General features: G+C 37.8%; 1 protein-coding gene, 1 non-coding gene and 1 pseudogene across 3 annotated transcripts; 2 read left to right on the top strand and 1 right to left on the bottom strand.

Annotated features, from left to right (window-relative positions):
- The first annotated feature begins 242 nt into the window (after positions 1-242).
- On the top strand, positions 243-1,662 carry LOC114516830 (annotated as a pseudogene).
- A 211-nt stretch (positions 1,663-1,873) lies between these two features.
- LOC114516908 lies at positions 1,874-2,012 on the top strand. The gene has a single exon (XR_003686330.1). It is a non-coding gene; the product is annotated as a U4 spliceosomal RNA (small nuclear RNA).
- A 260-nt stretch (positions 2,013-2,272) lies between these two features.
- LOC114516675 (contactin-associated protein-like 2) lies at positions 2,273-11,501 on the bottom strand. Of its 2 annotated transcripts, none has more exons than XM_028536213.1 (3): positions 11,389-11,501; positions 8,009-8,431; positions 2,273-5,067 (listed from the first exon to the last, which is right to left on the bottom strand). In XM_028536213.1, the coding sequence occupies exons 2-3, from the start codon at positions 8,257-8,259 to the stop codon at positions 2,592-2,594; spliced, it is 2,727 nt and encodes a 908-aa protein (XP_028392014.1). In that variant the 5' UTR covers positions 8,260-8,431; positions 11,389-11,501; the 3' UTR covers positions 2,273-2,591. The 2 variants fall into 2 exon arrangements, with proteins under 2 accessions (XP_028392014.1, XP_028392015.1); XM_028536214.1 differs by lacking the exon at positions 11,389-11,501 and adding an exon at positions 8,846-8,910.
- Between the last annotated feature and the right edge of the window lie 568 nt (positions 11,502-12,069).

The following is a 12,069-nucleotide window of genomic DNA, read 5'->3' on the forward strand; positions in this document are numbered from 1 at the left end:
GTTGACCAGAAACGGCTTTTCGTGTTTTCATGCAACTGAGAGAAACTGTGGCCAGATTTGTCCGACCATTAATATTTTATATAAATCTTGTTTTTTTCCTGACATTGTTTAATGTTCAAGCCTCGAATTACATATTGCTTTCAATCTAAGTAAGTAAAGATCTTGTATTGAGTCTTGAAGTACTGAAATCGAACTATTAAAAAGATTATATGAAGCATCAGTTATGACAAAGCTGATGATGAAGAAAAGTCATTGCTTCGAGAGTTGGAAATAATATTTTATTTAAAGAAAGCTTTCAAGAAAGAAGTGCATTTATTCAAGCCAAAATCAGTCAATATTGAACTAAAAATCGCCTGGAAAAAACGTAAAGACAGTAAGGGTCACATTAAGAACAGCAGGAAGAGATTTCTACCGCGGACTTTGCGAATTTATCGTCATTTGCTATCGTGCAAGAGCTTGTATACAAATGTCTTCTTCTTGAAAAGGCATCATCGAGTTCCATTTATTTCAACCACGACAAAGGCAAAGCTTTGATCGAAATTGAAAAACCTACGGTATACAAACGTCAGGGCAGACTGCATGTACTTTCTATCGCTGAAGGTCAAATTCAAAAAATTTGAAATCGAAAGTGTTTGCATGTTAACGTGTTAGAACGACCGACGAAAATTTCGTTTTAAGACAAGGAGGAAGTGGTTACAATATACGACTTGGGAGAGCCAGCCAACGAAGGAAAGCATACAATATTTGTACACGAATTGTCAAGTTCGCTCTGGCTTTTTGTTAAAAGAATTACTATTGGTATATGATAAGATAAATCGACGCGATTAACGGTGTGAAATAGTCTGTTTCTGAAGAACGTTGGGTAACCTGAACCCGAGGAATACCTCGTTAGTGGCTAACGTTTTGTTTCCTGTGGTCTGAAAAATAAGCAACACAGGATTTGAGATACACCTCACAACACAAGTCAAGGCAGATTTTTATTTAATTTCGTTCGTTCGTCATTCTCGTCATGAACTATGATTACATTTTCAAAATTCTTCTCGTTGGAAACTCGGGAGTCGGAAAGACTTCGTTGATACGACGGTTTACGAAAGGCTACTTTTCGGAAACCATTGGCTCTACGATTGGCGTCGATTTCTGTGTCAAGAGTTTGGAAATTGACGGGGAGAAGGTGAAGCTGCAATGCTGGGATACGGCTGGGATGGAGTCGTTCAGATCTCTCACACAGAGTTACTACGGGCAGGCTGATGCTGTTGTTTTAGTTTATGATTTAAGTGATAAGAAGAGCTTTGCCTCAATTCCACAATGGTTAGCTGACGTTAAGAAACACTCGCGCAAGAAAAACATCATCAAAGTTTTAGTTGGAAATAAGAATGATTTACATGATCGGCAAGTGCCTTGTGCATCTGCCAAGGAGCTAGCTGAGTTTGAGGAGATGATCTTCATCGAAGCGTCAGCAAAAGAAGCTGATAACGTGAACCTTACATTCGAGACTCTTGCGCAAGAACTTAAACAGCGAACCCAGTGTAAGCTTAGTAAAGGTGATCGCACATCACGGGACTTTCAAAACGCCAGTACTGTCACCTTAACTGAACATGTTCATGTCTCAGGAACTCTGACCTGTTGTAAATTGTAACATTTTCTATAATCATTAAAGATTAACACTCCTTCGTGTTTCATGTAGATGCTATGAGCTTCTTTTCAATCGTTTCTTTTTGCAAAACCCTTAGAAATCGGATTGAATTCATCTCAACCTCTTATTGGTCCAAGTATTGCTAAGTTGTTACTGCGCATGCCCGCACATACCACTGTCGTCCCACATGCGTGGGGACAGTATTATGAATATAAAATGTAATCGCAGGGTATAGTCGGTAGCTTTGCGCAGTGGCATTATCGTAGCTGATGAAGTTCATCTGAGGCGCGATTATTGCTGATTGAAAACTTATACCAATACCCCGCCAGACGGCCTGAAATATGGCCGGCTGTGCAATTTTTTTTGGTCCTTCATTGGACCGATTATTTTTCATGCAAATATAAAAGAGGACGAAAGTTTCAAGTGTGAAACAAGATCGAGGCGATATGCTCCACGCTAGGCTAATGAGCTTTATGGTTCGTACTAATTCAGATCCTCGAATAACCCTTAAAATGGAAGGGTGATTAACCTTGAAGTGGCTTAGCATTTACACGAGTTCTCAGGAACCCCTTGAATACTCATTGAATTTTACAAGATAACATTTTTTTCTGAAATATATTGCAGATATATACGTGGTGTTGCTGTTTAGGTTATGTACAAAATTGCCATAAAATATGTAAAAAGTCTCTCTACAAATGCCATATATAACGTGACTACATAATTTGTTCTTCTGGATAGATATTTTAATCTAATGAACATGCTATTTTCCATAATTTAAGATTCTTGGATTTTTGCTCTCAATGAGTGTCTACATTAGGTCTCAGACCTAACCGTCTCTACGGCCCCTCTTCAACACAAAGGATATCTCTGAGTTTGTGAAATACGATGGTGAATTGTTTGTCCATGTTTGACAACCCAACGTTGTGGTGAATTAGATTTCAGAATTTCTTGCCAAATTTTAAAACACTTGACACTCAGAATTGGCTTCGAAACCAGGGCTGGGGGGCATATCATCTGAACTAGAGGTGTCGCTTGTCGTCAACTGTCGGTACTTCGTCGTTGGATTACGATATTTCATTTTATCACTTTTCACGTCACCTTCCACTCGAACGACATCGGAAATCTCCGAGTTTGGGTAGTACGCTGGTCTGAATGCTCGCGGCTTATTTTCATTGGAGGCGTGTATCAGATCACTGGTAGAAGTCCTGCAATGTCTGATTGTGTTCGTGCCGTTCAAAACAGTCCAACCAAAGCTTCTCTGTGTGTAAAGTGTCGGATCCTCTTGCAAAATCAGGAATCCTTCATTCGAGTCATCTGAACTAGGACTCAGCTCTCCGCGGTTTTCTAAACTGGTTGCCAGATCTCCGCTGTCGGGTATTTCGTCTTGAACTTCCGCTGAGCTTCGGTGGCTGTTCGTTCCCGACTCGCTACGATCAATACCAGAATCATTGAAAGAAGACGGCCTTTCGGTTTTCACTCTAACCGCAGTTCCCGACTCTTTTCTACCTTGCGGGCCCAATTCAATTGAATCCTGTCTTGGTATGGAACCATTAACTGTTTGAAATCGTCTTAGGCAAGAACAGGCCTGTAAATAACTCATCTTCACGCTAATTATCACAATAAGTCCAATGAACAATAGGAAAATTATCAACAAAAATAGATACACCAAAATCTGGTTCTTGTTAATACCATAGTTCGTGATCGTATTCGACTTCTCGATGATGATAATTTGTGTGTTTCTCTTTTGGGTGGGTTTTTGTCTGGTGGGTTGGGTAAACCCTGGGGTGGCTAGATGTGTGGGTAACGCTGAGGGTCGAGTGGGTAGGTTGTGTTGTGGGGTAGTTAACTGTGGACGCGAGGTTTTTGTTAATTTTGGGCTCGAGGCGTCTTGGGTTTCACTGGTGGTTATTGTAACTATTCTTGTTGTGGTGAATTGCTTTGGTTTTGTAGTAGAGATTCGGCTGTCCGTTAAGATTGGTTGGTCTGGTTTCCCTGAAGGTTTCTTGCTTGTTCTTGTAACAACTTGCTCTGGTGAACTCGTTGATGACATGAAATGCTTTGATTCACCCGTAGTTACTTGCTTGCTCGCCAGATGATCTGTTGTGATTAATTGCTTGCGTTTCGTCCTCATTGTGGTATGAACTGTTCTCACAGTTGAGGTTTGCTTCAAGTTTCTGGTAGATTTAACGTTTGTACTTTGCGTGGAGAAGAGAAGCGATGACTTGTCAGTACTGGTTGTGGATGGTCGGATGGTTTTGACAGTTGTTTGGCTGGAATTATGTGTTTGTAACTTGCCACTGGACATGGTAATAGATGGCTTTCTTGTTGAGGTGGCGTTGGGTTGATGTAAAGCTGAGATATTCTCACAACGTGAACCAGAGTAACTAGTGTTGGTACAATCACACTGTACCTTGTAGTTGTGCTGTTTGCAAACACCCTGGTGGAGACACGGACTTTTGAAACAAAGATCTTTTAGGTAGCATTGATCAAGAACAACATCCTTACTCGTATTGCTTTTAAGAACAGTAATATGTTTCCCATTCACTTGTATTTCTTTGACACAACCTTGTAAGGAAGGCTTGTCCTTTGAACTCGTTCCAATCTCTAGTTCAGCATTTTGTGTGATATTTGTCGTTCTCGAGACGTCCAGTAACGTCTGAGTTGTAGCATTATTGATATTAATATCCACCTTATTTGATGTGAAATTCACCTTTACCTTGTGCCAGACACCACTGGCATATGTGCTTAGTTTAGGAGAGAGAATTGTTTTTATCTTCACGTTTTCGAAAGCATAACTAAACGTTATTTCCCCCTTCAATAACTCAACAAGTAAATTTCCTTCAGAGTTCAAACCAAATCTGTAGTGTATCAACACTCCAGTATGGTCAAAAGTCCGAAATTTTAAACCCAAATCAAAATGCTGTCCATTCAACGTATCTAGTTTTATGAACGAAGTGGATTTAGTAAAGGTGGCTGGTGGATAGTAATTCTCTGCATCAGGAGCACATTTTGGCCACAGGTTACCAAAGACTTGTACTTCTTTTGCTTTTTTTTTGGTGGCTTCAAATATATTAACTTTATTGAAAGTGACGTCCGCCATACATCCTTTGAACAAAGTTCTAGTAAGGGATACCGGCGGTACTGTGAGGCCTTTAGGAGTATTTAAGGATGTTGAGGTATTTGTAGGTGTAATTGAGGGACTATCCTTGATAGATGCGGGTAATCCTGCCACTGTAATATAATCGTCGGTATTCTGATGTATTTGTGACGTTCCACTAATCAAACGCTGTCTTGTAATGTCAAGTTTTATTACAACAAGATTTTTATTGCGTTCAATGTCCAGTTGATGCCACTCATTATCGCCAAGATCATCTCCAATGACGTAATCATAGGTTCCAGGCCTTGTGCTACCTCGACCAAACACGGATACATATCTGTGGTAGAGAGATATCATAGTTACTCAAGAATGCTGGAAATATTTCATGCGAAGGTGGAATGATTAAAAAGTGCGATTATTTATGCCCTAAAATCTCGATTCCTCAGCCATCACAGTTATCATGAATGTTGCTCTAAAATGGCGCCAAGTTATAAACTTATCATGGTTTATTATAAACATTGAAATATAGTTTTATTGAACGATATTTCGAGAAGCCATCATTAAGAAGTCAAACTGCTATAAATTGACAATCATTGCTCCACGCCTCTCTAATATACGTTCACTTTCTTTAATCATCTGCCCATATTTGTGAAACAACAACAAACTTGTTTATATCAAATAAATATGACGTGTGCCGTTTAATCAAATTCAAAATTAATTTTGAAATTATTTCTCAATTAGAAGAAAACAAATATTTCGTAAACGATGTTGTCAAGATGTTTTGTCTCGAATCGAGGCGTCAGGGAACCGGTGATACTAAGTCAGAGACGCGTATCAATATCTGTGACGGACAGTTAGAAAGATATGGATTTTTTTGATAGCAAGATCTTGCTCGCCTTTTGATGCGAGATTTCGGGAAGTGGAGCAGCTTGTTTTGTCAGACAACTTCTTCTATAAAATCAATTCCACGGTCTTGATGCGGAGATCTCGCAAAGCATACACCTCGGCTTAGTATAAACACCCTATAGTAGTCATGTTCATATCTGGGCAAATCATATCGAAGCAGCCCTATATATAGAATAAGGATTATCTTAACTCGAAAACATTCAAATTTTCTTATCAAAATATGCCATGAATGATTAATGGCGTATATAGATTCTGTGTAGGAGAAGTGTGTCCTAACCATAGATATCTTGATTGTCTTCATGCAACCGTTAACCCGCGCTCATCTCCTGCCCTTTCAGTGATTTTTTCTCAAATATGTGTGAAAAAAGTTTTTTAGAAGTAACTAGAAGAAGCCTGCTGTGTTTGCTCAAAATTGAAGACAAAACTTCAAGTATTCTCCGTAGTGATTGATGTGCAATTATCATGAGGCAACTGTTGTGACTGGGACTCAAAGAGGTCCTTCAGGGATTTAAAAGCCCCACCCCCACCCCCTGCGTCTGAGCGTGAACAGGTGGCCACCAAACCAATCACTTTTTAATTTTCCAAAAAACTTAGCGTCCTTCATTTTCTTCTCTTGTTTGCTCAAAGCTTGTTTACATGCTTCTATAAGACGACTCATTTTTAAACAAAGCCAGGGTTTATTCAAGATTCGGATAATCTCTAAAGACTCGTCCTGTGTGTGATTCTGACAGAATGACGGCATGGCCCTTTATCTCTGGTAAACCACAATGAAACCGGCTATAAAAGACTTAAATACTTAATCTTATTCAACTGATATATGTTCATCTACTGCAGGGAGATACAAGAACGTAGTCTAAACATTCAAAGCTGTATCACAAGGCATCACGATTCACAAAGTTATCAGTCTTTCTTTTTCTGGGGGTCGCTCGGGTGCCCAGGGGGGAGGAATGGTGTCTGCAATGCATGGATGTAGATTTATAAGTTTTTTGGGATGTCTCACACCGTTAATCGTAATGAAAAGTTTCTTTGTTTAATTAGCGGATCTGTATAACCTACTCTACGAATCTCTCGTCTGGACCCAGCAAGGAATCGCGCTGGATTTTACTGTTTTCTGCATAGCAAAATAAGTAGACTGATGCAGGATTAAGGCCGCGACACTAGATTTACCAAATATTTCAACGTTTATGAGCAATTGGTGATCGTTTTATTCTGCACCTCCATACACAGGTTTTGTAGCAAACACTAGATGTAGTATTGTTTTCAATTCTAGCCTTTGAAATTCCAGACGAGCTTTGAAAAGCAAATGTGCATCAAAGATGACACGTATTGTAATTATATATTTGATACTGTTTAAATCAATGAAATTGATTAAACCAGAAATAATATTGGTTAACCCGGGGATTAGGGATTTCAGTGTACGTCTGTAGTGTTTTATTCCATGTGATCTCATAGCATCTATCTGTTGCTAAAATCATCTGCCATTCCATGCACAGGTATAATGCAAAACTATTTCTTTTTTGCATCAATAGCAAAGAATACATCGACAGTGGAAAGAACACGCGATAAGGCTTAAAATCAGGGCTAAATCCGCTTCCAGAGAGCATAATCTTTGTGGAAAGCACAATAATATCGTTGGAATTAAAGCTATGTTTTGCTCTAACGCATAAGTGATGCTTCATCTTGATAAAAAATGACGAACAATATCTGTCGTACTCCTATCTACTTCGTTTGCATAAACAAAAAGAAAATATTTTGATGGGTTTTTAAAACGTTTTATTACCACAGAGGCATACGAAAATTGTCGTAAATAATTTGTGTTTGAAATTCCTGGCTTTTCAAAGATCGTGTTATGCCGTGATGAGTTGTATCTGCTCAAACTAATGAGACCTGATGAATTTTTTTAATCTGGACTAGGCTACTAGCATACGACAAGGAAAGGATAAAGAATGTATATATATATTTATTAAAAATTTCACTAAAAACCACAAAACTAATTAGGCATGGCTTTGGACGAACTTCAGTATCTCGTTTAACTAAAACCTCGACGCTTTCTTTGCATCAAACGATGGAGCAATTGTCAAAATGTAAATTGTCAAATTGCCGAAGCGGCAATCGGCGTTTAAGAAGGCGAGAAAGATTCGTATTAAAAAGTGTGTACTACAGTCGCGTGTTAATAAATTTGTTGAAAAAATATCATTTCACTTTTCTCATGTTTAAATTCAACTTTGCATGATGTGGATGGAAAAAAAAAGAGAATGAAAAAAGCACATTTCACAGAGAAGAGGTCTTGTGAAGTAACCAAAACTGATGAATGAAATATAACCGAACAAGGATTAGTCCTGTAGACGCCAAAGCAATATATCATTTCTTACCTCAATTTTCCTCTCACAATCTCCAGCGTAATAAAATCATCGTTTGTTCCTCGTGCGTGAAGCAAGACTCCAAAGCTCTCAGCAGTTCGAAAAAGCATATGAATTGTCGAGGTAGTTTTTGGAAATTCTGCAGCAGGAATATAGGTTATATAAGAATCTCCATCCAGCTTGTAATCTACTGCGCTAAAAGGTTGAAGTTCCATTGAAAACAGGAGAAATGCAATAATATAACCAAGATATAACCAAGACATTTTTGAGGTTCAGCGTTTGCCTCCGTCTTCCAGCTGCAGCGTGATAGAGACGGTCCTAACCCTTCCAGCGACTCATTTTATCCGCAACACTTCAATTTGCATTTCTATTGGGACCTGGCTTGTCAACTTTGATTGTCATCTGAATCTTTTATCTTTGTTGCAAGTTACCTCCCTAGGAAAATCAAAGACCGTATTCAAACTCACCCCCAGACAAAGGATATTTTTGCAACTACTAATTTAAATATAACCTCAATGTATCGTTTAGCTTTCATTTAAATAGCATTAATAAACGTTTTTCATTGGTCAGACTTCCCTTTATTATCAAATCCTGTTATTTTAGTAGGAAACTTGTTAGATTTTACAAATGCACGCACTTGCTGTTGAATTGAGCCGAGGGAATGCAAAACTGAGAAAAATTTATTCCGTATGTAACAATTTCCTTATTGCGAACACACTTCGGTTTTTAATTGCGACCATTCTAGCGTGTGTATGTGTGTTTGTAAGCAGCTGTGCTCTGCGCGTTGCGTTTGACTCAGAGCTGACGTACGTCACAAAATTAAAACGAAAAAAAATCTAAGATGCTTACCAAATCTGGATGCATTTGTATCTTGGAAGACTGAGTCACATTTTCTGCATATGACTGAACGCAACTGATTTCGATAAATGTGATCGATAGTTAACTTTTTAGGAATTCGCTGCTTGCGTGGCCTTGCCATCAATGAAGATCAATACAGCAGTCATCGTGGTTTTTCAAGTAACGCGATTTTCATTTAATTTATTATTGATGTTTTACAACTGACAATACGCGAATATGAAATGTTGTATGTAAGGGGACCGGGTTGTTCCTAATTGGGCACACATCGTAGCTAGTGGTTGGATTGGAAGCCGTTATCAATGCAAATTGCGCCGCGATGAGCCTGCTCATTGTACGTATATTTGGCGTTCGCATGCGCAGAACTATTTCGGAAACCATCGACTTTAGCTCGCTATGTTCACATGTCGTATATAGAAAACCATATAAAAAAAGAGTGATTTGTCTACTGTCGATTCACGTTGGAATCATCATATTTAACAATGCCTTATCTTTGCAAAAATCAATTCGGAAGCAACGGCAGATAGTTTCCATCAAACAAAACTTGTACATGTTCATTAATTTGAGACTGTCATGCATTCTCAATTTTAACCAGATGTTTTAATAAGGCTTTGATGTATTTAAACACGTATCTAACCGCTTTATTTAGTCTCCTCTGTGATGGTTAAATATGGTTAAACCATGCAGTGATAACACATGCACATTATTTTTAATATATAGGCAAACTTAAATAGATTTGAATTTCCAACTGCGGTGTATTTCCAACATGTTCATGTATCACAGGTTGTTTTCAACTGTATCGTCGTTGAAGAAAGTAAGAAATATTTCAAGGTTGACTCAATCTGAATTTCTGTGAGTAAAGTTAGTCTCGATTTAGGAAAGTGGAAACTCTATGTTTAATTTTAAACCAGATGAAGATATCAAATGAAATGCTGTTTTATATGAGGATTATATTTGTAAGACAATGCTCTAATCCATAGTCTTTCAAATTCATATATTTTTTTGAAAGAAGATTACTGAAATATCATCTATAAAACTGCGATTGAAAACACCGGCCAAGCTGTCTGGGAAGTACTGAAAAAGAAGCTTGCTTTTAAACAAAAAAACTTGATTAAGGCATTGTTCAATATGTCATTAGCTAAACATAATACACGCTTTATTATCAAATTTATTATTAATTTTTCAATTCTTTGTATATTGTTAATGTCAATCTAATGGCACGTGCCATTCAATCAAACACTAGAGTAATCTTGTTTGTATGAGATATCTTTGTGGGGATCAATACTTTACAACACCTGCAACTTCCAATGCACATTATATATATAATATATGAGAGATATCAGTGCATGGTGTAATAACTATGGAGCCGGAGGACATGAGAGTTCGTTTTAAGATTTGAACCACTCAAATTCTTGCAAGCTCTTATCATGTTGATTGATTGTTGTGTTCACGTCAGTCTATTTCCTGTAAACGTTTTTTACTTTGCCCTGTTTGCTTCACATTGTAAGAATACGACATTTATACAGGACATTTTATGTCCAGTGGCGTAATCAGCTCGATAATTGCAGAAGACAGCGAAAGCGATCCAGGAATAATAAAGTTTGTGTAGCCCAGATCAATAAGTAATGATTCTTACTGGACCTCCAGGAAGAGCAGTTTAGAACTGATAGAGTTATATCATATAGAAATATCAAGTATAGAACTTATATTATCGCCCAGTTTTCTTCCCGAAGTAACACTACTTCAATAAGAGATGGATTAAGGATTTACTGGAACTTCAGAAAAAAACAGTTTTGCGAGTTGTGACCACAGGAGATGAAGTTAACTGAAGAAATCTAATAATGTATGTTTTTTCTTTAAAGAACTTCCATTAACTTATCCATTATATAATGTTGTCATACTGAAACATTAAAATATCAAAATGTTTATCTTGCAAGCCACATTTTGTTCACATCAATTCTCACGGTGTCTGATTTCATGACCTCCCACTTGAGTGACATTCCTTCGGAAACATCGCCAACTTTTTGCAAACGTTGACGTTTTGAGCAAACCAGATGCCACTAATTTGAAATAGTTCACGAGAAAATAACATTTGGTTTTGTCCATTGCTGAATAATTTTGAAAGCTGTTTAGGCGATTTAGTTCTTCATTAATGTATGTCGGTATTTTTACAGGAAAAAGAAACATTCACTAAGCTTTTTTTATTAGCCCAAATCACAAGTTCTAATCTGTTCTCGATGAAGCCAGAGAAGGACCACCCCCACAGAGGAGCTTTTGTAGGGGCAACTGAGTGGAAAATCCGATCAAAATTCCGTTCTAGGCGAGGGTCTAAAAGCTCTTTGAGTTAGTCAGTTGTTACTAGAGGAAGAGACTCTACCCACCGAAGTTTGTTTGCCTCATTAGTGTTTGATGAAGTTAACCTCAACTCGAAGAAGTGAACAACACATGGCTTGTACGCCACGCCACCATTAACTCCCTTGTCAAAATATCAACCCTGGCTATTCCTATTTTACAGCAATTTAATGATCAAAACTTACCTTAGTTTGTTAATCCTTGTTCGCAGAAACGGTGTTCAAGATATCTCGTGGAAACGTTGCTCAATGCTCAACGCATTCGACTTCGGTATTGCTCCTGAATATTACACAGCATTCTTCACAGACAGACTAGTTATTGAATTAGATAACGTTCTTGAATGAGAGCTTAAATACCTTTGAATGACAGGAAAATTGGCGAGATTTTGAAGATAAGGTTATTTAAAGTACATTTTGAGATGTTTTATGGGAGCGATTAAATTCCATTTGTCTGCTTTAGTCAGCTTTCCTTGTTCGTTTTTAAATGTTCCTTTCAAGGTAAGGTATTTCTGATCGAGACTGACATATTTTAGTCAGAAGCCGATTAAAAGAACTAATGAAAGAGTCCATTCGATGTAGCGAGATGCCAAAAAAAGAACAACAAAGAACCATTTTTAAAATTAACTTCCTCTCCTTAAATTACCCGGTAAAACGGAATTCAAATTTAGTGAAAAAAGATTTCGACGTACTTCTATTGTCATCCGGTGGAAATTTACTACTGATGAATTTACCCAAAGATGAAGAAAGAATCACCACTTATTGATCCAGTTTTTATCCTAAATAGTTCTATCTGCTTTAGCCTCTTCTTCCTAGAGGTCTAGAAGTAAGGATCATCTCTTAATGATCTTGTATTACTGAGCCTAGATT

Source organism: Dendronephthya gigantea, unplaced genomic scaffold (assembly GCF_004324835.1).
Source record: "Dendronephthya gigantea isolate DGI-Jeju-01 unplaced genomic scaffold, DenGig_1.0 000006F, whole genome shotgun sequence".
Lineage (NCBI taxonomy): Eukaryota > Metazoa > Cnidaria > Anthozoa > Malacalcyonacea > Nephtheidae > Dendronephthya > Dendronephthya gigantea.